Source organism: Podarcis raffonei, chromosome 15 (assembly GCF_027172205.1).
Source record: "Podarcis raffonei isolate rPodRaf1 chromosome 15, rPodRaf1.pri, whole genome shotgun sequence".
In the NCBI taxonomy this organism is placed as follows: Eukaryota; Metazoa; Chordata; class Lepidosauria; order Squamata; family Lacertidae; genus Podarcis; species Podarcis raffonei.
Window position 1 is genome coordinate 12,879,772 of NC_070616.1, and position 27,213 is coordinate 12,906,984.

The 27,213-nt window shown below is 47.3% G+C and overlaps 1 protein-coding gene across 3 annotated transcripts in view; it reads right to left on the minus strand.

The window, feature by feature from the left end:
* Positions 1–27,213, minus strand: part of CAMKK1 (calcium/calmodulin dependent protein kinase kinase 1) — an 86,286-nt gene that overhangs the window by 22,680 nt on the left and 36,393 nt on the right. For all 3 annotated transcript variants that reach the window (XM_053367904.1, XM_053367905.1, XM_053367903.1), the window contains 8 exons: positions 25,493–26,050; positions 17,883–17,930; positions 13,630–13,683; positions 11,074–11,125; positions 10,675–10,808; positions 8,796–8,832; positions 7,991–8,012; positions 6,140–6,228 (listed from right to left, as the gene is read on the minus strand). In XM_053367904.1, coding sequence (XP_053223879.1) covers positions 6,140–6,228; positions 7,991–8,012; positions 8,796–8,832; positions 10,675–10,808; positions 11,074–11,125; positions 13,630–13,683; positions 17,883–17,930; positions 25,493–25,945 — 889 coding nt within the window. In that variant the 5' untranslated portion in view covers positions 25,946–26,050. The remainder of the gene's footprint in view (positions 1–6,139; positions 6,229–7,990; positions 8,013–8,795; positions 8,833–10,674; positions 10,809–11,073; positions 11,126–13,629; positions 13,684–17,882; positions 17,931–25,492; positions 26,051–27,213) is intronic.

A 27,213-nucleotide genomic window follows, 5' to 3' on the forward strand; every position in this document is an offset into this window, starting at 1 on the left:
AGATGCTTTCCTGTCGCCGCTTCTGTCAAGGTTCCCCAGGGGAGGAAAAAACAACAAATCTACTTCCCATTGTCATGAAAACTTAGAATCGTAGAGTTGGAAGGGACCCTAAGAATCATCTAGTCCAACCCCCTACAATGCAGGAATAGGCTACTGTCCCGTACGGGGATCAAACCTGCAACCTTGGCGTTATCAGCACCACGCTCTAACCAACTGAGCTACCTACTTGCACAACTACTATTTATAAGAGGGCCTTCTCAGCAGTGGCGCCCTCCCTGTGGAACGCCCTCCCGTCAGATGTCAGGGAGGTAAATAATTGCATAACTTCAGAAAACATCAGGAAAGATTTTTAATGTCTGACATTTTATTATTTTTTTATATTTTGCTGGAAGCTGCTCAGAGTGGCTGGGGAAACCCAGCCAGATGGGAGGGGTATTATTATTATTAAAATTATTATTATGGGACATCTTTGCCCTCTCTTCCTATTCTTCCTCTGTCCCTCCCTATTTTCCCTTCTTTCAATTTAAATATATATATGTGTGTGTTTGTGTGTATTTTTACTAATATCAAGGCTTGCAGTTTTGTAATTCGAACAAATTATAAACAAGCTCCATTTTCACACCAGCCTCATAATTCAATCTACTTTCTCTTACTCCTGGTGTAAGGAAGCTTTGGCCTTCTAGATCTTGCTGGACTACAAGTCCCATCATCCCTGACCACACTTGCTGGAACGGATGGGAATTCTAGTTCAGCAACACCTAGATGAGCAATTTTCAAATCAATTCTTTTTACAGGGACCTCTGAGAATTGTAGCTTTATGAGGGGAATACAGGGGTCTCCTAACAACTCTCAGCACCCTCAAGAAACTACAACTCCCAGAATTCTTTTCTTTTTTTGCAAGGGGGGGGGGGAGAAGGAACTATGACTATTTAAAGCAGTAAAAGGTAAAGGTAAAGGGAACCCTGACCATTAGGTCCGGTCGCGGATGACTCTGGGGTTGCGGTGAGGGAGCCGGTGTACAGCTTCCGGGTCATGTGGCCAGCATGACTAAGCCGCTTCTGGCGAACCAGAGCAGCACATGGAAACGCCGTTTACCTTCCCGCCGGAGCGTTACCTATTTATCTACTTGCACTTTGACGTCCTTTCGAACTGCTAGGTTGGCAGGAGCAGGGACCGAGCAACAGGAGCTCACCCGATTGCGGGGATTCGAACCGACGACCTTCTGATCGGCAAGCCCTATGCTCTGTGGTTTAACTGTGGTTTAAAGCAGTACCACAGTGCTTTAAAATGTTTCGTGCAAATGCGACCAGAGAGAGTAAGTTTGGCTGACTGAGATTATAGATGAAAGGAGGAAAGAAAGCTACTGCAAATGTCTGAAATGAAACCTCACAGCCTGTTTTCTTTCGCTGGCATCTTCATGCCTGGAAGCCAGCAGCCTGGGAACCACACAGATTCCACCACCATTCAGGGAGGGAGGGAAGGGAGGGGGAATGAATGAATGAACAAATGCACTTCAAGCACAATGGCACATCATGCCGTCTGCCGATTCTTGCCGCATTATATTTGATCAGCAGAGTTGCTTGCCGCAGTTCAAGGACAAAGAGCACTCCATAAGGCGCTGCCGCCACAGAAACACGCTTTTAGCTATCGGCTTCGCATCACAGCATCTGGAGGGGAGGAATGATTTAACACCCTATCAAAAGAAATCTGCAGCGGGGTGGGGGGGGGAGAGATGTAGGGTGGGGGGAATCTAAAGGGAAGTGAAGACAGCGGGGAGAGGTCACAGGAACATAGAAAACTGCCTTCCACTGAGTCAGACCAAGTATTTGTCAACACTGACTTGGCAGCCGCTCTCTCTGGGGTTTCAGGCAGGGGGACATTCCCCAGCCATAAGACAGGAGCGAGCCTGCAGTCAATCGCAAGGAGCAAGTTGGAGTTAACTCTTTATTAGCAGAAAGAGGATCTGCACAGGAGTGTCAGGCCTAATGACCATAGCAACTCATCTCTGGTAGGTCTTGCTAGACTGGTGACTGGGAGCGGCCGCCGAGACCATATAACACCGGTCTTGAAAGACCTACACTGGCTCCCAATACGTTTCCGAGCACAAAAGTGTTGGTGCTGACCTTTTCAGCCCTAAACGGCCTCGGCCCAGTATACCTGAAGGAGCGTCTCCACCTCCATCGTTCTACCTGAACACTGAGGTCCAGCGCCGAGGGCCTTCTGGTGGTTCCCTCGCTGCGAGAAGCCAAGTTACAGGGAACCAGGCAGAGGGCCTTTTTGGTAGTGGCACCCGCCCTGTGGAACGCCCTCCCACCAGATATCAAAGAGAAAAATAACTACCAGACTTTTAGAAGACATCTGAAGGCGGCCCTGTTTAGGGAAGCTTTTAATGTTTAATAGGTTATTGTATTTTTGTGTTTTGTTGGAAGCCGCCCAGAGTGGCTGGGGAAACCCAGCCAGATGGGCGGGGTATAAATAATAAATTATTATTATTATTATTATTATTACCCTCCATGAAGCAGTTGCTGAGACTGAAGGTCCCGTCATCTCACAGCTGCCCAAGTCGCCTCCTCTCCAAGCTTTCCCCCAAGCAATTGGAGACTAAGCCTGCATGGTTGTGTTTCCTGTGTTTGCTCCTCCCATTTCATGCCTCTCCTGGTCCTGGGAGACCAGCAGGGAGGGGAGCTGCTCACAGCAGGAAGGACAGACACCCATGACTCTGCATCAGCCTGACTCATCTCTGTCTCTTGGCCCCTCTCTAGCCTCTGATTATGGACTTCTTTCTGCCACAGACTCTCTCCACTCACTAAGCCCTGCTATCTCTTCAAAACCTCTTCATCCCAGTCCTCTCCCTCTTCTCCCTCTGAGCCACCAACCACGATCCGAGTCTTTTTCCCTTGGTGGTTCCCCAGCTGGCTTCTCCCACCATTCCTCTGTGTCCAAGCAGTCCAAGACACCATACCTGTCTGTAGATGTCATTGGGGACTGGATCTTCCTGTACACCTGAAGAAGCGTCTCCACCCCCATAGTTCAGCCCGGACACTGAGATCCAGCGCTGAGGGCCTTCTGGTGGTTCCCTCATTGCGAGAAGTGAGGTTACAGGGAACCAGGCAGAGGGCCTTCTCGGTAGTGGCACCCGCCCTGTGGAACGCCCTCCCACCAGATGTGAAGGAAATAAGCAGCTATCTTATCTTTAAAAGACACCTGAAGGCAGCCCTGTTTAGGGAAGTTTTTAATATTTAATGCTGTATTGTTTTTAACACTCGATCGAGAGCCGACCAGAGTGGCTGGGGAAACTCAGCCAGATGGGCGGGGTATAAATAAATTACTGCATTATTATTACATTGGTACCTCAAGTTAAGTACTTAATTCATTCTGGAGGTCTGTTCTTAACCTGAAACTGTTCTTAACCTGAAGCACCACTTTAGCTAATGGGGCCTCCTGCTGCTACCGCGCCGCCAGAGCACGATTTCTGTTCTCATCCTGAAGCAAAGTTCTTAACCTGAAGCACTATTTCTGGGTTAGCGGAGTGGGAGTGCGTAACCTGAAGCGTATGTAACCCGAGGTACCACTGTATTATTATTATTATTATTATTATTATTATTATTATTATTATTATTATTATTATCTTCAGCATGCAAAGCAGATGCCCTGCCAATGAACCATGGTCTCTTACTTCAAGTAAAGCAAGGTTCTAGTCCTGATTATTCTGAATAGAGGGCTGCTTTAGAGTGTCGGAAGCTGCCCTATACTGACAGAAAGAAAGGAAAATTGACATATCTGACTTAGGCAGAGGCCCTTTGTCAAGTAAATCAGACGGGAGTCGATGGCGGAGCCCTCAGGAACACAGGGGGTGTTTATATCTGGGTGCTTCCCTTTAACACAGAGGTTGGCATGGAGTAGCCTCAGCGCCTAGGGCTTGCCGATCGAAAGGTCGGCGGTTCGAATCCTTGCGGCGGGGTGCGCTCCCGTTGTTCGGTCCCAGCGCCTGCCAACCTAGCAGTTCGAAAGTACTCCCGGGTGCAAGTAGATAAATAGGGACCGCTTACAAGCGGGAAGGTAAACGGCGTTTCCGTGTGCGGCTCTGGCTCGCCAGAGCAGCGTCGTCACGCTGGCCACATGACCCGGAAGTGTCTGCGGACAGCGCTGGCCCCCGGCCTCTTGAGTGAGATGGGTGCACAACCCTAGAGTCTGTCAAGACTGGCCCGTACGGGCAGGGGTACCTTTACCTTTACCTGGCATGGAGTCAGAGGTGGACACAGGGGAGCATGAACAATTGAAGGCGAGAGGAGGGGGTCTGTGTGTGCCAAAATTAGGCAGCACACAGGCCGCTGCTGAGATTGTCTGCCACTGTTGGAGTTTGGGAGCACCGCAGCAGGACTGAGCTTGCGAATCGAGGCGAAAGTGAGCGACTGCGGTGCTTGCAACCTCCCTGTGGTTTCGTCAACAGTCCACACCCCCCCGCCCTTTCTTCTTCCTAAACCCGCTTGTTCAACCGCAGATTAAAACACCTCCCTTGAGGGTGCTGCGCTGCCCGTTTCCACATTAACCGCCATGGGCTTTCCTGGACGCAATCAATAAAGGTGTTACGATTTGTAGGAAGGAAGCAGTGAGCGGAGGTGTGTGTGGAGAAATTGATTCTTCCCCTCCACCCTGTGCTCCTCACTGTAACAAGAACAGCTTGAGCCTTGCAAAGGGGGGGGGGATATTTTTTTTAAGGAATGAGGGAGTCTAGACAAAGGAGAGTAATCATTCACATATTAAGCCTTTTCTGTAGCTTTGGGGAGAGTTCTGGCAAGGTCAGTCTAGCTTTTGGAAGGTACCTAACATAAGGTGACCAGATTTTTCCCCCAATGAATCCGGGGACACTTTTCAATTTCAGTCGAATTCAGTGGATTTTGTCAAGGAACTGATTTGTAAATCTGGGGACTGTCCCCGGGAAACAGGGGCGTCTGGTAACCTTAACCTAACAGGTAGGGGACCCTAAGGATCATATCCAACTGCTCAGAGTAGACTCACCGGAATTAATGAGCCCAGGTTAGTCCATTACTGTTAATGGATCTACTTTGAGAAGGAATAATACTGGGTACAACCCTGTGTTGCAACAGAATTTAAGTTCTTTTTATAAGCCTTAAAACACACACACACAGAGTTGCATTTTTGTTTTAGAGGCTCTTCTGCACAGGAACCCTTAAGAGCTGCTTCCAGTCAGTGTAAGAAATATTGAGCTAGATAGGCAAATGGCCTGACTCCAATATAAAGCAGATTAAGGTCGAGGATCAGGATCTAGCTGGTGGATCAAAACCTTATTTTACTCCTCCTCCATCCCCATGGGCCAACCTCGACAGGCGGGCAGAACCACCCACCTGTCAATAAACCAATGTCATAACGGACACCTGTCAAAGTTCAAAGGAGGTCACTGTACAGTGGTACCTCGGGTTAAGTACTTAATTCGTTCCGGAGGTCCGTTCTTAACCTGAAACTGTTCTTAACCTGAAGCACCACTTTAGCTAATGGGGCCTCCTGCTGCTGCCGTGCTGCCTGAGCACGATTTCTGTTCTCATCCTGAAGCAAAGTTCTTAACCCGAGGTACTATTTCTGGGTTAGTGGAGTCTGTAACCTGAAGCGTATGTAACCTGAAGCGTCTGCAACCTGAGGTACCACTGTACATGCCAATCTGCAGTTACAGCACCCATCTCTGAAGATGCACCTTCAATGCCATTCAGCTGATGGGCAACCAGGAGTGCACCTTCAAAGAGATTTATCTGAGAGGTGGTTTGATAGTCACCTTCAAATACCTTCAAGGTATTTTGGTAGGTCTGAGAACATTTACTGTCTGAAACCACGGCCGGTCAGTGAAGGCAATACTGAGTTGATGGATCAAAGGTCTGAGTCGGCAGGTGCCTATGTTCCAGGGGCCTGCAGATATGGAAGGTGGATGTACCACAGCTGGAGACCACCAGGCCTATGCTGTGCCAACCTCTTACATATTTCCAGAAGGGCCCGGAACAATCTAGAAAGCAGGTCCTAGGCCAGCTCCAAATATGCTTCTGGAGGCTGCAGAACGCGGCCTACCCCAATTTGTCCTTGGGTGCCCGGCCACCCAAATGCCATGGAAACGTGTTGTTTTGATACTCACAGTATTCAATGCCCAAGACGATGTCCCTTAAGTAGAGTCGGGCCTGTTCCTCAGTGAAGGGGGTGTCACACGGCACTTCCATGACAGGCCTAAAAATGGGGTAAAAAAGGGAGAACCACGAAAGGCCTTTTCATATCATCACATAAGACCAATCTGGGAAGGACATGTTCAGTGTGGAGCTGCAATCAAACCTGACTCCCTCTATTCTCCATGGAAATCCTATTACATTTATACACTGCTCAACTTTTAGAAAAACCCTCTCTAAGTGTTATAAAATACTGATAAAATCCACATACTTAAAAAACCTATCCAGTCTCAGTCGTATTATTATTACTACTGCTACCATTAATTAAATTTATTAGTCGCTTTTTTGCAACTCACAAGCACGTTACAATTTCTTAAGCAAAAAACAAACACCTAAGTACATTAAAACCAGCATTTTATTTTTTAAACCTATGCTACCTGAAGGAGTGTCTCCATCCCCATCGTTCAGCCCGGATCCAGCTCTGAGGGCCTTCTGGCGGTTCCCTCTCTGCGAGAAGTGAGGTTACAGGGAGCCAGGCAGAGGGCCTTCTCGGTGGTGGCCCCCGAGTTGTAGAACGCCCTCGCATCAGATGTCAAGGAAATAAATCATTACCTGACTTTTAGAAGACATCTGAAGGCAACCCTGTTTAGGGAAGTTTTTAATGTTTGATGTTTTATCATGTTTTGAATATTCTGTTGGGAGCCGCCCAGACAGCCAGATGGGCGCGGTAAAATTAAATAATAATAATAATAATAATAATAATAATAATCCCGCCCATGTAAAAAGGCCATAGATGGTTAGAAACCAAAGGCCTGATGAAGAAGGAATGTTTTTTGTCTGGCGCCTGAAGCTATGTAATGATGGCACTAGGTGAGCCTCCCTAGGAAGAGCAGTCCACAAATGGGGAGCCACCTCTAAAAAGGCCCCTTCTTGTGTTGCCCACCCCCCAGGCATCTCATGAAAGGGGGCACACAAAGAAGAGCTGCAGGTTATGATCACAGAGTTCAGGTTGGTTCACATGGGGAGAGGTTCTCCTTATAGCAGCACTTTGAATTGTTTCTGGAAACTAACTGGTAGCCAGTGCAGTTGGGCCAGGATTGGTGTTACATCCTCAGATTGTCTTGCCACATTGAGCAACCTTGCCACTAAAATTTTTATACTCAAGAGTAGACCTACCGGATGGTATTCAGCTAAGTTTGACTCAGATCATACTGACTGAAATTAATGAAGAAGTAAGGCCTCTTAATTTCAATAGGTGTACTCCCGAGTAAAGCTTAGTTGAATACCACCCCATTTAGATGTATTTATTTATTTCTTAAAATGTATATACCTCGATTGTAGAAAAAGCCTCAAAGTAGATACGATTCATACAGGCCCATTCATTTCAATAGGCCGACTCGGAGAATGACTAATGGATGCAACCCATTAAATAATCGAAAAAATAAATAAATCCTTGGCCGCTAACGTGCCAACACTTGTTCTTCACACTTTACATTTTCAAGGAAGGAATTCAGGTGATGATTAACATTTTTATGAGGAACGGGAGATCTATGCCTGACTCGGCCACTGCTATTACTTTTGTTGGCAGCTTAAGCACTTGAAATAAGTCTTGGCCAACCTGGAAGCCCTCCCAAGAAGCTCTGGACTACAACTCCCATCAGACCCAGCCAGCACTTCTGTATGATGATGGTGCTGATGGGAGTTGTAGTCCAAAACATCTGGAAGGCACCAGGTTGGTTGGAGCATGAGGAAACATCCGCCTTAAAACATCTTTTGGACAGGCCTTTGGCCATGATCTAGCAGTCAGGTTCAAGCTACTTACTTACCCCTTCCGCAGGAGGTCAAACACTGGAAGAGACAGAAAAGGGAAGGAAAATAAATAAAGGACGAGCTTGATTAACCACCTGCCTTTTAACTTACTGAGGCTGCAAGGTTATGCACACACTTATGTTGAACAAAGTCCTAAGTAAGCCTGCAAGGGATTGTGCTGTGGCTGAATTTACGCCACCCTTTCTCCATATAGGTGCATGCTACACTGGCTGGCTGTTGTGGGCATGGGGGACTGGAATGGAGTATCCTGGAAATGGACGTGGGTAGCTGAGTCGGACCCTAAACTGGAGAGCTCTATGAAATAATATTCTGTGAGGGTCCCACTTCTATAAACTGCTCCAAGGGAATCACCGAATGCGCATGACCTCAAGGATCATCCAGTCCAACCCCCTACAATGCAGGAATCACAGCTAAATAATTCCTGACAGGTGGACCTTCAGCTTGCTCTTGGGCTGGGGACACAGCAACTGCTCAAGAAGTTAAGCCCCCCAATAAAACCCACCAGCAGAATGAAAATTAAGCACAAAGCATGCCGATTATCTGTTGTGGGAGGGGTCAGAAAATGTGAGGAGAGGAACGAAATGGAGCAACCTGAAGGGAGTCGTGGCTGGCTGGCTGGCTGGCTGAAACACTAAACAGGGGTAATTGCATGCTGCGGCATTTTGTTGCAGCTGCTCTGCTTGAAACCCATTTGCCCCACTTGATCACACAGCTCGTCTGCATTTCCCCCCCACACAACGGTTTGCTCACAAATAACCGGCGCCGATCAACTACGTTTTTCTAAAAGATGGACATGCCTACCCATGTACAGGTTGTCTTCTGCGGGGTCATCTAGTACCTGGAAGGAAAGAGATTTATTCAAACCTTTGGGCCTCCTCAGATCACAGGCCAAGGGAAGGAGCAATGACAGAAGGATGAGGATATCATTCGACAGCACAAAACGTGGATTGGTTTTATGCTGTCCTGGATCCCCTCACAAGAAGCCTGGGAACTGTAATCCGAATGAAGGTGCTGAGAGCTGTGTTAAGAGGGCTGAGTGATGGTGCTACAGGAGAGTAGGAAGGGGCAAGTTTCTGCCCTGTGGGTGTTGCCATCTCAAACCTGACATAAGGGACAATGGAGGCAAACATTTAGGGGTGTATCCACCGTTGGTTTTATTCATGAGCAGACCCACTGAAATTAATGGCCATGACCAAGTAAGCTCCATTAATTTCAGTGGGTTTACTCCCAGTAGAATTTAGATGGATATAGACTTTAGAGTGCAAGAACTTAAAAGAGGACACATTCACACCATAGATTTAAAGCACTACGATGGCGTTTAAAACAGTCATGGCTTCCCCCAAAGAATTGTTAAACCACAGAGCCTAGGGCTTGCCGATCAGAAGGTCGGCGGTTTGAATCCCCGCGATGGGGTGAGCTCCCATTGCTGGGTCCCTGCTCCTGCCAACCTAGCAGTTCGAAAGCACAACAAAGTGCAAGTAGATAAATAGGTACCGCTCCGGCGGGAAGGTAAATGGCATTTCCATGCGCTGCTCTGGTTCACCAGCAGTGGCTTAGTCATGCTGGCCACATGACCCGGAAGCTGTACGCTGGCTCCCTTGGCCAGTAAAGCAAGATGAGTGCCGCAACCCCAGAGTCGGCCACAACTGGACCTAATGGTCAGGGGTCCCTTTACCTTTACCTTACCCCACCTCCCAGAACTACAATTCCCTATGAAGAAGGGTTGATTGTTAAACCACCCTGGGAATTCTAGTTCTGTGAGAGGAACAGAGGCCACCTTACAGTTATCAGCGCCCTTAACAAACCACAACTCCCAGAACTCTTTGAGGGAAGCCGTGATTGCTGAACTTGCCTTAGCACTTTAAATCTATGGTCTGAATGTGGCATTAGTTGCAATGGCGTATGGAGACTAGCAAGACTATATGGGAAAGATGGGTTTTTAACTCTTGTTTGTCTGTGGGGCTGGGGAACAACATTATAAACGTTGCAGTCTTTCCCAAAGAGGGGGAAATTGCGAAATGTCTGGGGTTGGTTCCTGGAGAGCTTTACTCAGAACTTGGCCACATTCGAGAGAGAGAACGGTGCATTTTGATCTGAAAGCAGCAACAGGATGTAAAATGCATCTGATCTCCGGGACAGTTTTAACAAAAGGGAGCTGAGTTTTGAAACTATTTTCTTCTTTATGTTCTTTAGCTTCCTTACAAGTAAAAAGCCTGCCCAAGAGGACACATACAGCCCCTGTTACATGATCCTGTACGCACCATTTGCAGGGATGCTTCAGGGTCAGGGATGCGGGTGGCGCTGTGGTCTAAACCACAGAGCCTAGGGCTTGCCGATCGGAAGGTCGGCGGTTCAAATCCCCGCAATGGGGTGAGTTCCCGTTGCTCGGTCCCTGCTCCTGCCAACCTAGCAGTTCGAAAGCACATCAAAGTGCAAGTAGATAAATAGGTACCGCTCCAGCGGGAAGGTAAATGGCATTTCCATGCGCTGCTCTGGTTCGCCAGAAACGGCTTAGTCATGCTCGCTACATGACCCAGAAAAACTGTCTGCGGAGAAACGCCGGCTCCCTCAGCCAATAAAGCGAGATGAGCACCGCAACCCCAGAGTCGTTGGCGACTGGACCTAACGGTCAGGGGTCCCTTTACCTTCAGGGTCAGACACACAACAGAAACAAACAAACCTCAATCAGCTTGACAACGTTGATATGGTCCAGTTTCTTTAAGATGGCTATTTCCTGATAGATCCGCTCAAGGGGGGCCATGGGCTTTGCCTGTCCCCCGGCAGCAGCTTTTGACCCTCGAGGTGGAGGTCGACCTTTACCCAAAGGAACAAGACGCACCAGTTCACACTTTAGTTAGGAGTAGTTTTCCTTGTCTCCTTGCATGCTCATAAAGTTGTTGTCCTCACAAACTAAGTATCGTCCCATATTGGCCCAGTTTTGCACCTTCATTGAGAGTTTTTGCCTGGCTGGAATATGTCCTTGAACTCCCAGAATGCCCCTTGTTTGCCTAGACGGAAGTGTGTGCCTGCCCTACCTTCAGATAAGCTCCCCAAGATGTAAAAAGGCACAGATACTTACGTGGAAATCCATACTGTTTCAATAGCTTCTTTTTGGAGAGGACTTTCATGGCCTGTAGTGAAACAGAAGGGGTGGGGATGAGAGGTGTATTATAAAAAGTCAAGTAAGTAGTAATTTGGAGCAGTAAGTAGGACCCATTCTATTTCTTAGTTTGTTTTAAACTGTTTTTCAATACTGTGTTTTAATTGTGGTCAGCTTCCCGGGGACTATAGGGTGAAAGGAGGGTAAACAACAAAAGAGGAAGGAGCAAAAGGAACCCGAAGCCTCTGGAGCGCAGCAGGACTTCCCGCTGTGTTCCGGAGGCTTCAGGCGGCTATCCCTGAAGCCTGGAGAGCGAGAGGGGTCGGTGCGCACTGACCCCTCTCACTCTCCAGGCTTCAGCGAAAGCAACGCAAAGCCTCCGGAGCGCGGAGGGAGCACTTCCTCTGTGCTTTGGAGGCTTTGAGTTGCTATCACTGAAGCCAAGGAGCCTGCATTCGCTCCATAGGACGCACACACATTTCTCCTTAATTTTTGAAGGGGAAAAAGTGTGTCCTATAGAGCGAAAAATACGGTACTTCGTTCAGACCCCACTTTTCCTCCAGGGAGGTCAAAGGGGGTGTATGTGGTCCTCTTCCTCCCCATCTTATCTTCACAACAAACCTGTGAAGTGGGTTAGGCCAAGAAAGTCTGTGAACAGTCCCCCAAGGTGACCCAAAGCAGGGATTTGAACCCTGGTGTTTTCCAGGTCCTAGTAGCCTGACGCTGTCACCACGGTAATCTCAGCCTTAAAATCTGGACATATGCTTTAAAGGTAAGATCAAAAGGCAGAAGGCAGCAGAGCAACGCTCCCTCGTCTCTGCTGTAACCACCTTGAAGGGGGGAAAGGACATAGACAGGCAACGGTGAAAAAATTCAGCATATTGCTTGTGTGTGTGTCTGTTTGTGCGAGTGAGACTGAAAGAGAGAATCTGAATTGTTTCCAATTGTCAGAATTTTAAAAGGGTCCCAGGTAATTGGTGGTGCATTGCACTTGCGTGAAATATTTCCATTGCCCACTTGACAGCTCTCGTCAAAGCGCTATCGGTGTGAACGTTGTTCTACAAAGCAGAGATACATGGAACATGCAATCTCTTTCGGTATGAAAAGCCACCTGTCAATCAAGTAGCGTGCTGGGGAGCTAACCGGCCATTAGCTCATTATGCAATTTGGAGCAGTTTCTCTTATGGGTTCCCCCCTCCCTCCCAGGTGCCATTTTCTTTTGCTTTCTTCCTCAGTGGCCTCAGGGAATCTGGATGGCTCTGTGAATGCGGAGGTTTACTTGGTGAGCCAGCCAACAGAAACATCTTCCAAGATGTTTGAATGAGGAGTGGTGCTGTCCGCGATCTGTGCAGGGTCCTTCCAACTTCCTTTTTTCAACTTAGGCCACATTCATGTCATCCCGAGTGATACCCACTCTAAACAGTCATGGCTTATCCCAAAGAATTCTGGGAGCTGGAGTCGGTTAAGGGTGCCGAGTTGTTAGGAGGCCCTAATTCCCCTCCCAAAACTACAATTCCCAGAGTTCTCCGGGAAGAGGGATTGGTTGTTGCACTACAGTGGTACCTCGGGTTAAGAACTTAATTCATTCTGGAGGTCAGTTCTTAACCTGAAACTGTTCTTAACTTGAGGCACCACTTTGGCTAATGGGGCCTCTCGCTGCCGCCGCCGTGCGATTTCTTCTCATCCTGAAGCAAAGTTCTTAACCCGAGGTACTATTTCCGGGTTAGCAGAGTCTGTAACCTGAAGCATCTGTAACCCGAAGCGTCTGTAACCTGAGGTACCACTGTACTCTGGGATTAAAGAACATAAGAAGAGCCTGCTGGATCAGGCCCAAGGCCCATCTAGTCCAGCCTCCTGCTCTCACAGAGGTGAGCCTGTGGGAAACCAGCAAGCAGGATTCGGGCACAAGAGCGACTCTCCCATCTTGTGGCTTTCAGCAATTGGTATTCAGAAGCATTGCTGCCTCCAACTGCAACTCTGGGGGCGAGGGGGCGGGAATAGGGATCTCCTTATAAACCCTCAGCACCCTTAACAGACTCCAGCTCCCAGAATTATTGGGGAGAATTCCTGCAATCTGAGCTGGCCTCCTCCATCTCTAGGATGAAGCCCACTCTGTTCCTGGACAAAATGGTTTTTTTTGTGGTAGAACGGAGAGTCCGTTCTCAAGGCAAGTGAACTCAACCAAACACAGACAGGCAAGAGCCTGTGGCAGTGCAATAGTTAGAGTGTTGGAGTAAGACCTGGGAGAGACCTGAGTTCAAATCCCTCACCCAAAAATGAAGCTCACTGATTGTGGGCCAGTCACTGCCTCTTGGCCTAACCTACTTCACAGGGTTGTTGTGGGGGGGGGGGGTAAATGAGGAGGCGGAGAGCCATGTACGCAAACTTGAGCTCCTTGGAGGAAAAGGTGAGGTAAAAATGCAACAAACAAACAAGGGATGAGTGAAAACACGCTCCCCTGAGAGGTCAAATTTGATTGGAGGGAATATCCAACCACTTGCATAGGGAACAGCAGGGAGCAGGGGAGGAACTTACATAATATTGGTCGTCACTTTCGTTGTAGGCCAGCTTCACGACGCCATAGGAGCCCTAAGAAATAAATGCACAGACAATGTCAGTTCAGACTAGAGAATGGCTCGCTGAAACGCATGTTCGACGTTAGCAAATTTTTTGGAAAGAAATATCAGGATGTATAAAAACTATTGTGAGGAAAGAGTTGAAAATTCCAGAACATCCTCTTATACCTAATATACGGGGCTTGACAAATGGTCAACGTAAATGGATTCTCTGGGCCTGGACATCTGCAAAAAGATTAATACGCTGGAAGGACAAAAATGTGGCTTCCTTTGATCAATGGGAGGACGACATGAGAACTCCTGCAACCTCTTGCAGATTTGTATGTACCTTTCGTGTATTAATACACAGTTCTTTACACCTTTTTGCCTAACGTATCTATTTTCTGTAAGCTGTTTCCCCAAAATGCAATTTTCTCATGATGCTTTGCACGCTTTTCGTTGGGCGAGCTGCATTCCAAAAATTAAGAGAAGAGTGGGGTTTCGAAGCGCAGAGAGTCCACGTGTAAGTTCTGGAAGTATGAACAAAGGCTTGGAGGATGCAGTTTGGATTCAAAACGCTTCCTGCAGTGCTTTAAATCCAAGCTGCTTTCTCAGCAGCGGGGGGAAAACAAAACAAGAAAAATGCTGCCTTGAAAAAATGGAGCATATTTTCGTTCTGGTGGAAAGAGTTTGCACTAAAAATACTGCTTACTTGGAAATGAAAAAAAGAAAGAAAAGCTCCCTTTCTAAATGCTCTGAATACAAACCTCCTTCTCTGCAGGGGGAAATATGTTTCGTTTTGAGTACTTCAAAAGGGCTTCCACTAAACATTAATCAGCTGGTCGGCGGCTACAGAGACTCCCTTTGAAGGTGCAACTCCCAGTGCTGAACGGCGCCGAAAGCGCATCTTCAAAGGTGGCTGCTGTAACTGCTGATTGTCAGTTGTCAGTTACTTCCCTTGGACTTTGACAGGTTTCAGTCACCTGACATCATTGTGACATCAGGTTGCTGACAGGTGCGTGGTCTTGCCCACCTGTCATCAGGGTAGGGGAGTAAGGATGTGGCCCGCTGGCCGGATACTGTTCCGCAACCCAAGTCTGCCTTATAAACTGAGTCAAGACCGCTGGTCCTTCTCCTAGCTCAGCACTGCATACACTGACCAGCAGCAGCTCTCCAGGGTCACAGGCTCAGGTGTTTCTCTCAACCCTACCTGGAGATGCTGCAGAACAAACCTGGGAGCTTCTGCATGCGAAGCAGGTGTCCTGCCATTGAGCCATGCCCCTTTCCCTGCTTGTGTCCTGACATCTGACCACTTCCTGTTGGAAATAGGATGTTGGACCAAGCGGTCCTTTGCTCCAATCCGGCAGGGCTCCTGCGATGCCCCATCTACAAATGCCCAGAAGATTTTAGTTTCTTTTTTTAAAAAAAGCAACTTCTCTCTTGATATGCCAAAAAAATGTAAATTGTTGTTTAGTCGTGTCCGACTCTTTGTGACCCCATGGACCAGAGAACACCAGGCCCTCCTGTCTTCCACTGCCTCCCGCAGTTTGGTCAAACTCATGCTGGTAGCTTCAAGAACACTGTCCAGCCATCTCGTCCTCTGTCGTCCCCTTCTCCTTGTGCCCTCCATCTTTCCCAACATCAGGGTCTTTTCCAGGGAGTCTTCTCTTCTCATGAGGTGGCCAAAGTATTGGAGCCTCAGCTTCACGATCTGTCCTTCCAGTGGGCACTCGGGGCTGATTTCCCTCAGAATGGAGAGGTTTGATCTTCTTGCAGTCCGTGGGACTCTCAAGAGTCTCCTCCAGCACCATAATTCAAAAGCATCTATTCTTCGGCGATCAGCCTTCTTGATGGTCCAGCTCTCACTTCCATACATCACTACTGGGAAAACCATAGCTTTTACTATACAGACCTTTGTTGGCAAGGTGATGTCTCTGCTTTTTAAGATGCTCTCTAGGTTTGCCATTGCTTTTCTCCCAAGAAGCAGGTGTCTTTTAATTTCGTGACTGCTGTCACCATCTGCAGTGATCATGGAGCCCAACAAAGTAAAATCTCTCACTGCCTCCATTTCTTCCCCTTCTAATTGCCAGGAGGTGAAGAAATGGAGGCAGTGAGAGATTTTACTTTCTTGGGCTCCATGATCACTGCAGATGGTGACAGCAGTCACGAACAGGATCTCGGACCAAGTGGTCCTTTGCTCTGATCCAGCAGGGCTCCTGCGATGACCCGTCTGCAAATGCCCAGAAGATTTTAGTTTCTTTTTCCCCCTCTCTTGATATGCCAAAAAAATGTAAATAAAGGTGCTTAAATGGAAGGAGCTAAACTGAGTTCAAAGGCAGATGATCTACCTACGCAATCCTTTTCATCGGTTTAAAGAGATTCATGAGGATGGAAAGTTCTTTGATCAGGCAGAAAGAACTTCTGTCAGTGGAATGGGGAGATGGGTTATTTTTTATCTGGCCAATTCCCTCTTCCCCACCCCAACTCCCACAGACTTCAAAATTCAATCGTCAGGCCAGGGTGTTCCAACATGGAGGGCCTGAGGGTTACATACCTTTTTCCAGCAACATTTCATGACTTCCCAACCCCTGCCTTTCCAAGGTCAGGTAAGGAGGTGCTGGGCTTTGGGAAAGAGGTGTGTGGGCTCCGAAAGGGTCCCAGAGTCCTCCACGCTCCTTGCCAAAGCCTAGCTAGCACTTCCCCATCTTTGGGAAGGAGGTGGGAGGGCTCTAGGACCCTGCCAGGGCCTTGCGCCTCCTTCCAAAAGCCCAGCACCAGTTTTGGAAAGGCAGCATGAGGGCTGGCTGTTCTCATGTTCTTGCAGAACATGCTTATCTGTTGGGCTGCCTCCCAGGGATACTTATGTGTTGGAGCACAGACTTTAGGCTCTTTTCCATGAAGGGCAGAGGAAGGGGACATCTCTTGATTCTCGTCACGCGGAGCCCAGGTGCTGCAGTGCTGGGAACTCTGCCATGTGCAAATTTTGATATACACAGTCATTATCTCTGTAGCAGGAGGCTGGCACAGGATTCCCAAAGGCAGGCAGGAGAAGAACACCAGCCATTCCTCCGCTTACCTGCTGCCTGTAGCGGGAAGAGGCTTGGATCGGTGAAGTCAACAACAGCACCTTCCCCTTATTCCTGCAACCTCACTTGTTCAGCACATTGAGCCCCATCAGATTTGTTAAGAGTGAGCTGGCATTGCGGCAGGGCTCCAAGACATAAGAAGCGGCTCAAAAACTCACAATCAAATGCCACGCTGGCTTCCGGTTCCGCTCTGCCTTAATGGAAGCAGCCCTCATGACATTAGGAGATCATTGGCAAAGGAAAAACAAGCATGATTGAGGGCAATTATCCTTGCAAATTCCCCCCCCAGGGACGGGGGGGGGCGGCTTCACTTCACTCACAGTTTGTCTCAAACCTGGCTCTCCTCTGGCATGGAATTGGGGGGGGGGCAAGGAGGCGCTGAGTGCAAAAGCACTTCACCTGCCGAAAACCCTCCAACGCTGCCATTAAGAAGCAGAGGTTCTCCTGTTAATTAGAGCTTAATTGGACTAAATTACAGGTGTGTGCTAGTAGAGATAAGATCGCTAAATGCGGAAAAAACCAACTGCAAGGACATTACGGTTTGAACTTGAGATAAGATTTCATTTGGTGCAAAAGACGGTGGGGACGGGAGCCTACGGTTTCTTTATTTAAAGTTTTCTTCTCTACATTTATGATTCAGCAACCCTCCTCTGAATGCTAGTTCAAATTATATTTGTACAAGCGAGGATGGAAGAAATTGGATTATAAATATGGAATATAACATCAAATGGAACTGTGTGTGTAAAAAGGGGGGGGGAGGGAAGCTCTATTTTGCAAAAGGTTTACGATGGAAACCATCCTTTATTAGTTACGTATGAACTGAATAACACTAAGAGGACTTGGAAGTATAATTGCTCATATATCTTCAGCTGGAAGGAAGGATGAAAGGAGTCGCCATCAGGATTTTGCATTCTACCTACAGTTCCAAGATAGCACGGAAGGAACTTGGAGCGTAAAATAGTATAAAATGGTCATTAGAAGCAGCGATTAAAAACAGATATTTAAAAACAGTAGGCATAATAAAATTACCAAAATATACATAACAATCAACAGGGTTTTTTAAATAAACTTATACAGAATAAAATTGCATAGAACCCCAAAAATCTACTTCTGATGAAGTAGTTGAGGAAGAGTTGTGGTCACATACCTTGCCTATTTCGCTTTTCAACTTATATTGGTTCAGCTGCACACAATCCTGGAGGGGTAGAAATAGAGGTTCAGTTAGGGTAGCTAGTTCAAAAGGATTGCATTTGGAGGCTGAGATGGGCAAATTGGTCAGTTTCTCATTTTTCCAGTTAGCTCTCCTCACATCCACATCAGCTGAATTTTTTTTTTAAAGTAATCACCAAAACCCATCAGCATTTTTGTGAGTATTTCTCCTAATGCAAACATTCCCGGATGCGCTTTTGCCCAATATCCCTGATTCCGCAGACCGTATTTCCCCTGAAAGTTACGTTTCCCGTAATACAATGCACTTCTGTATGTCCTTTTCGCCAACACATGCATTTTAACGCACGTCTCAATAGATGCATTTTGGTACACGATTACCTTGGATAGAGAAACTGCGTTTCAAAAATTTGGATACTTTCAAACGTCAAGAGATGACTGTGTTTCAATTTGCGAGCTGTTTTGGATACTGTGAATTAGGTAATATTTGCCTTTCGATGCAAATTGAACCGAATTCCTCCCTCGCCCCAAATTCAGCGACAACAGCGAGAGCTAATAATGGCATCTGAGCACCGCAACCCAGCTTCATTGGGAGATGACGAGGAAGAATACCCCCTTAGTATTTGTGATCTGCAGACAGGAAAAGTACACCCTCAGAGGCAAGCCAGGTTCCCTCTGCCTGTCACTTCTCCTCAGTCACACGTCTGAGTGAGCTGCTAGGTCCGCTTCCCTCAGCTGGAAGCATGAAGCGAGTCTTTCCATTTCAAAAGGGAGGATGCGCTGCCGTGCAGAGAGACTGTCAAATGCGATCGGGCTCCGAAGGCAGCTCGCTCTGAAGGTTTTTTGCCGCCTCCGGCCAATTTTTGTACGAAAAGTCTGCCCTCTGCCAGACGCTGTAGTCAGCATAACACACCAAGCCATCTAAGTCTGGGTTGGGATTTGTTAACGGAGGATACGTGAGGCAAAATAATCTGGGTCTATTCATCAGGTGCATTTTAGCTGATTAATGGACTCACTGATGAAGGCGGCAACCCTAAACACACTTACTAGGGCCGTGTTTGCCATACGGTGCGTATCTAAACTATGGAACTCCCTCCCACTGGAGACAGGGGGTGGTCACCAACTTAGATGGCTTTAAAAGAGGACTGGACAAATTCACGGAGGATAGGACTATTGATGGCAACAAGCCACGCTATGCTCTGCCTCCATGGTTGGGGTTTATTGGTAAGTTCGTTTATTTGTAGTAATATGCTATGATCGAAGTAATGGTTTTCTTTTTTTGTAAACTGCAGCCGGTACAGAATTCGGCAGCCAGGTTGCTTACCAGGGCAAAATCCTCTGAGTGTGTAATACCAGCCTGGCCCAACTGCTCTGGCTAGCAACTGGTTTCCAGGCCCAATTCAAAATGCTGGTTCTGACCCATAAAGGTTTATGTGGCTCAGGGTACCAACACCTCAAGAACTTCATCTCTCTGTATGAACTGACCCAGGCGCTGCGATCATCACCTGAGGCCCTTCTTTGTGTGCCCCCCTCCATGTGACGTTTGGAGGGTGGCAACACAAGAACAGGGCCTTTTCAGTGGTGGCTCCTTGCTTGTGGAACGTTCTCCCCAGTGCAGCTTGCCTGGCGCCATCATTACATAGCTTTAGGTGCCAGGCAAAAATATTCCTTTTTTATCAGGTCTTTTACCTATGGCCTTTTTGCTGGGATGTTTTAAGTTTGTTTTTTCTCCAAGTGTCCCACACAATGAAATCCTGAGGGCTCTTAAGATGAAGAGGGCCTTTCTGCAAAGCCCCTCACTTCTGGTCTGTGAAATGCTATCCTGAGAGAGTCCCTTTTCATTTCCTTCCCAGCCAAAGGCCTTTTATTGTGCTCCCAAGCCTTTTAACACATCTCTTTTAATTGCTCTTTTAATTTCATCTCCGCAGGTCGATGACAAACGATTCTTCTTCTTCTTTTTAGTTTTTCTAGCTGAGCTGATTTTTCTCAGATTCTTAACTGCGGCTTTAAACGGCATCTATCTATGCTGGATTTTATGACTGGATTTTATTGCTAGGGAGGGTTTTTTTAAATTGATTTATGATTTTTATTGAATTTTATTGCACAATTCAATGTGCAATGTTTTAATTTTGTCTGTGTCACCTAGAGTATAGTTTTATCTTAAGCAAGCAGCTTGTAAACTGAATAAAACAGAACATGATACAGCCGGCCGTTCAGCTTTTGGTCCACTGAAAATATGTTCAATCCACCCCTTAAAACATGAGTGGGGAAACTTTTCCAGTCTGAGGGCCATATTTCTGTCCAAGGCAACCTTCCAGGGGCCACATTCTAGTGGTGGGCGGAGCCAGATTCAAAAGTGAGTGGAGCAGTGAATGTTACTTTTACCTTTCCACACTGGCCTAGTTTCTATAATCACACGCCCCTCTCTATCTTCCATCAAGATAAGCAAGAAGCATCATCAGGGCTGAAGGTCATATTCCAGCCAAGCAAAAACACTCAAGAAGGGTGTGAAGGCCTGGTTCCCATGGCAACTAAGGAGTAAATGCAGAAGACCATTTTTCTAACAACTCAGCCCTGGATCCTGTGTGAGTGTCTGAAAGTGGTTGGAGGATGGATGGCGGCTAACAGATTGAGGATGAATCCTGACAAGACAGAAGTACTGTTTTGGGGGGACAGGAGGTGGGCAGGTGTAGAGGACTCCCTGGTCCTGAATGGGGTAACTGTGCCCCTGAAGGACCAGGTGTACAGCCTGGGAGTAATTTTGGACTCACAGCTGTCCATGGAGGCGCAGGTTAATTCTGTGTCCAGGGCAGCTGTTTACCAGCTCCATCTGGTACGCAGGCTGAGACCCTATCTGCCCGTGGACTGTCTCGCCAGAGTGGTGCATGCTCTAGTTATCTCCTGCTTGGACTACTGCAATGCACTCTACATGGGGCTACCCAGAAACTATAACTAATCCAGAATATGGCAGCTAGACTGGAAGCGGCTGCCAAGACCACATAACACCGGTCTTGAAAGACCTACATTGGCTCCCAGCACGTTTCCGAGCACAATTCAAAGTGTTGGTGCTTTAAAGCCCTAAACGGCCTCGGTCCAGTATACCTGAAGGAGCATCTCCACCCCCATCATTCTGCCCAGACACTGAGGTCTAGCGCCGAGGGCCTTCTGGCGGTTCCCTCACTGTGAAAAGCCAAGTTACAGGGAACTAGGCAGAGGGCCTTCTTGGTAGTGGCACCCATCCTGTGGAACGCCCTCCCACCAGATATCAAAGAGAAGAACAACTACCAGACTTTTAGAAGACATCTGAAGGCAGCCCTCTTTAGGGAGCTTTTAATGTTAAGGGAAGCTTTTAATACTTTGTTGGAAGCCGCCCTGAGTGGCTGGGGTAACCCAGCCAGATGGGCGGGTTATAAATAATAAATTATATCATATTTTATATTATATCTTGGAGTAAGAGGCTTCCTGTCATGGGCTGGTTGAACGCAGAGGAATGGTGGGAGGAACCAGATGGGGAGCCACCAAGGGAAGAAGGCTCAGAGCCCGGGGAGTGGTGGTGGGACAACGATGAGTGGTCACAGGGAGAAGGGAGATCAAGAGGCAGAGATGAATCAGGCTAGTGAAGAGTCACGGGTGTCTCCTGCTGCAACAAGCTCCCCTCCTCCCTATGTCTCCCAGAACCAGAAGAGGAATTAAAAGGGCGGAGCAGTGACAGCCTGCACACAGGCACAGTCTCCGATTGATTGGAAAAAGTCACGGAGAAGAGAGAACGGTTGTGGGGACGCGGGGACTTTCAGTCTTGGCAACTGATGTCAAGGAGGAGCACCAATGGGGATGAGCTGCTGTGCCCTTTAGGCCTGACACTCAGCCAAGTTTACAGAGACTGTGTTTTTGCAAATACCGTCATACCTTGGAAGTTGAATGGAAGCCGTTCAGAAACCAAAGCACGTGGAAGCTGCGGGAGCCCCATCAGACGTTCGGCTTCCAAAAATAGTTCGCAAACCGGAACAGTCACTTTTGGGTATGCGGTGTTCAGGAGCCAAAACGTTCAAGAACTAAGATGTTCGGAAACCAAGGTACGACTGTAACTCCAACTTTGAACGGTGTGATTTACTGCCGCTTGGCTCTGTGACATTTCCTCTGCTTCATCATTTATTAGAACTTGTGGACACCCAACGGAATGTTAGAAGATTTGGGGCAGATAAAGATTTGGGCAGAGTTAAACTGCGGGACTCTCTTCCCACTTGGACGGCTTTAAAGGAGGATTGGACAAAGCTATTAGCCTCCAGAGTCAGGTCCTGGTTGCTGGTCTCCCACAGGTGTCTGAGTGGCCACTGTGAGGACATGATGCTGAACTAGATGGGCCATTGGCCGGATTCTGCAAACCTTTCTTCTGCTCTTCTCTGCCTCTGATGAAATGGCTTGGGTTTTATGTGACTGGGGGGAAAGCTCCAGACACCTGATACACGAGGGTAGGAGGGCCGCATTTGACCCCAGGCCTAAGGTCTTAAAATGCATTGCTGTCTAAGGATGCAATCCTTCTCTGTTGACACGAGCGTAGCCTCAGTTGTGTAGCACAGCAGGCAGCCACCAATCCATCATGGATCTTCACCAATGGGAATAAGCCAACAAAACAGCTGTGATTGATCTCATCTTCGTTTTTACCAGGGATGTAACTTGCGTAATGACTCGCAACCACGGTGTGAGGGATAACACTGCCTCTGACAGTGATGGATGACCCCCAAGCAGCCTGCACCAGGGGAAAGGTGTCGCTTCGGAAAGTATTCCAATGTATCTGAATGTCGCTAGAAAGGGGCTCAGGGAGAAAGATGTATTGGGGTGGGGCAAATGCCACGCCACGCTGAACAACTTGCCTATCGAAAATGTGTCTAAATAGGAAAGACGGTGGCAGGGGAGGAGGCGATTGGAATACTTTGTGCCGTTCTGGTCGCCTTGCCCCAAAAAGGGGTTGGAAAAGGTTCAGAAAAGAGCCATCAAAATGACCAAAGGAATGCAGTGACTCACCTGCGAGGAAAGACTGCAGAATTTGGGAATCTTTTGGAGAAAAGGCGCGGCGAAATGATAGAACTTAAAAATATTATGTATGGCATGGAGAAAGTGGTTCTTATTCTGCTCCAGAAACACTAGAACTCCAGGCCATCCAGATTCCAGACAGATAAAAGGATGACCTTCTTCTCAGAGTGCATTGTTAACCTATGGAACTCACTCCCACAGGAGGCAGTGAGGACACAGTGATGACCTGGCAAAGCTTATTCCTGGCTGCTGGGTTTCTTTCCCATTTCCGATGTCAACTTTGCACAGCGCAGCCCGACAGACAGCTTTATTTGCAGCAGCTGTCATTTTGAATGGGTCGATCTATTCTTATCTTGTGTGTATTTGCACTCCGTGTAGAAATGCAACTGAACTATAACAAATCCCACCGGATTTCATGACCTTTTGGCCCCACTGTTTGTACATTTCTTTATATATATTAAAAAATGCTTTCCTGCTGCAGCACTGTACAAATATGTCTGTCTACGCATCACACGATGCTCTGCTCCTCAAAAGCTGGTGCTGCAATAAACAGTGTTGTGAGACCTTCTGCTGGTACTCTGGGGCTCCAACACCCTCACAAGGAAGGCCACTTTGGCCGATCTATCTATTGCTTTTCCTAGCACAGCTGCCAACAATCAGGCACCTGCCCACCGTTTGCCCGCATTAAAATTTCAAACTGTGCCCATATTCTGCTCTTGTGTGCGCCGTGCTGGGAAATGTGGCACACGTCAGCTGATAAAATAATCATGAGCCAGCCGCTGCTAGAATTCCCCAAAGACAGGCGCCAAAGGTACACAGGGAGCCAACAGCGTGGCAACTTTGAAGCAGAAAAAACTTGGCGTGTAGAAATAAGTTCCTGCTGCCGAGTCGAGCTGGGGGGAGACCTGCAGCCTGGTGCATCTTAGGTTCAGATGAGGAGTGGGGTAAACTTTGTCCACCTGCTGAGAGCCACATTCCTGTCTGTGTAACCTTCCAGGGGTCACGTGGGGTGGGTGGGGCCAGAGGCAAAAGTAGGTGGCGCAAGGAATGCAAATATTAGCTCTGTACAGCAGGCTAGTTCCTATGCCAGGCATAGGCCAACTCGGCTCTCCATATGTTTTGGGACTACAACTCCCATCATCCCTTCCCACTGGGCCTGTTAGCTAGGGATGATGGGAGTTGTAGTCCCAAAGTATCTGGAGGGCCGAGTTTGCCTATGCCTGACCTATGCTCACCCAACTCCTATCTCACCTCCCACCAGACAAGCAAGAGACATAGTTAAGAGCTGAAAGACACATACCAGCCAGGGGAGAACACTCACGGAGGGTGTGGGAGATGGGCTGGTGAGGGGTGTGGCTTGGAGAGGGTCTCAAGAGCCTGACAGAGAGGCCTGAAGGGCCACATTTGATCTCCAGGCCTGAAGTATCCCATCCCTGGTTTGGCTGGCAGGTGGAAAGAAGATTAAGGGAGACACGATAGTGGTCTTCAAATATCTGAAGAGCTGCCATGTAGAAGATGGAGCCGAGCAAATGTTGTCCCCATCTTCAAAAAGGCGGGGGGGGGGGAGGAAGACCCAGGTAACTACAGAGCTTGACATCGATACCAGGGAAGGTCCTTGAGCAGATAATTCAACAGTCGGTCTGTGAGCATTTAGAAAAGGATGCTGTGATTACTAAGACCCAGAATGGGTTTCTCAAAAATAAGTCATGCCAGACCAATCTGATTTCTTCTTTTGATGGAATTACAAACTTGGTGGATCAGGGAAATGCTGTGGACATAGTGTATCTTGATTTCAGTCAGGCTTTTGACAAAGTCCCCCATGATGTTCTAGCGAGGAAGCTGGTAAAATGTGGGTTGAATGAGGTAACTGTTAGGTGGATTTGTAGCTGGTTGACTGACCGAACCCAAAGAGTACAACGTCTTGTTCAACATCTTTATAAATGACCTGGATGAAGGAATTGAGAATCTGCAGATGCCACCAAACTATTCTATTATTGGGTACGGTTGCTCCAGAAGGCAGGACTTAGGATCAAGGAGTGGAGATTGCGTTAAATGGTGGATTGCATTAATAAATACACAGTGTTTTATCTAATGTACACATTTCTGCAAGGCAGTTTCCCTTAATATAATGCATTTCATTTCAAAATTCAAAGAAGTGCAAATTTCAAAGGATGGCTGTGTCTCAGTTCACATATTGCTTCAGAAAGGGGCGAATTAAGTAGGTTTCCCTTTCAACACAAACCAATTCCTCCCACATCCCAAACCAAGGTTACTCAAGTTATGTCAGCGCTTCAGATACTCCCACAATTGCTTCTCTCACCCCCTAACTGTAAAACTGCAGTAGTAACAGCAGCCGCATTAATAACAATACATTAAATAACTATCTGTTTGCTTCCTTTTGACAGCCCCCCAAAATGGCTGCCAGAGGAGTTTGCCTCACTCTGTCTAATGGCAGAGCCGGCTGTGTGAATTTCATTTATCAGTTCACCCAAAAAGTATTTTTCAACCGCCCTTTGTTAACAGAACACCCCATCCATCCAAAAGGGAGAGCCAACCCACCGCAGCATCTGAAATGGAGACTCGATGGGACTCTATCGTCGGCCGCCGCACTATCCGTGGCGAGATGTGAGTGGAAGGGCCCGTGGCGTAAGGACCAAAGCCTGCGGCATCCGAAGAAGCCAAGTAGTTCCCCGCGGGCTTTTCCTGAAGGGAGTATTTCCGGCCAGAGAGGATGGGTCTTGCTGGAGCCCTCTTTGGGGCAAGCAACTCGTGAGCACCATCTAGTTCTTCGGATGTTCCCGAATCAACATCAACCCCGTTCCTTTGATTGTTGGCAGCCATCTTGGAGAACCCAACGTCATTCTCTGCGATGGTTCCTTGACCGTTTTGGTCGGCGGCGTCGGGGCCGACGGCAACGTGGATCGCCGCGACTCTCTCGGCGAGCTCCGTCTGGGTGTCTTTGCAACAGACATCGGGGATTTGGACCGCTGTCTCGGCTGCGGAATCCCCCATCCTCGATTCGTGGCTTTCCGCGTTCTTAGATGACGACAACGGAGGGTGCTGGAGCGGTGTGGCTCATGGGAAGCATCTGAGGTGGACACCCTGCTGCATGGACACCTGGAAAGTATCACAAAAAGTCATGGTCAAGCCTGCGTAGCTGTAACTAAGTAAGATCATAAGAAGAGCTTGCAGGATCAGGCCAGTGGCCCATCTAGTCCAGCATCCTGTTCTCACAGGGGCCAAGCAGATGCCTGTGGGAAACCAGCAAGCAGGATTCGAACACAAGAGCCCTCTCCTATGCTGTGGTTTCCAGCCACTGTGAATGTCATCAGACCCCGAGGGCAGCATCCTGATACTAACAAATAAAGAAAATTGTTTTTAAAAGTATATGTGATTATTAGGAATAATCATTGCAAATACAGCAACCAATATCTGTATCTTTTCTGTTTGCATGTTTAAATTTAACGGTATTTTTCCTCATTATGTCCTTATTTCTTACATGTTGTTGAATTAAAAATAGTTTTAAAAAATAAATAATAAATAATAAATTCAGTTCTTCATATTTCCTCATCAGTTTGAATTTTTTTTAAGTCCTTGGGAAGGTTCATCAGCATGAATTTCTTCTAATATTTAACATACACATTTTTGCAAAGCAGTTTCCCCTAATATGATGCCTTTTTGAATGTTATTTTCACTGATATGTGTTGTGTATTTTTGTGTTATTATTTTGTAAACCACCCTGTGATCCTTGATGAAGGGTAGTATAATAAGAATAAGAATATGCATTTTACGGCTGGCTCCTTTAGATGGAGGATGAATGACTCCCTATTCAGAGATGAAGAGGTGTACAGAAAGGCCCAGAAATCTATTAAGGACTACTTTGAGATAAATCTGAAAACAGAGGTGGAAAAAAGAACAATTTGGGACGCAAGTAAAGCTGTTATGAGAGGATTTCTGATACAGCAGAATACCCTGAAAAAGAAGAGGCAGAATGAAAAGAAAAATAAAATTTTGGAAAAAATAAAAGAAGGTGAAAAGAAATTGAGATCAAAGCCAAAGTCTCATGAAATTTTAAGAGAAATAAAGTTTTACCAGAGACAGTATATGGAATTGATGAACCAGGAGATAGAATGGAAAATAAAGCAAATGAGACAAAAGACATTTGAATCGGCAGATAAATGTGGGAAACTTCTGGCATGGCAATTGAAGAAGAGACAAAAGTTAAACACGGTTACAAGCCTAGAGGTTGAAGGAAAGAACATTTTTAGGCCAAATGAGAT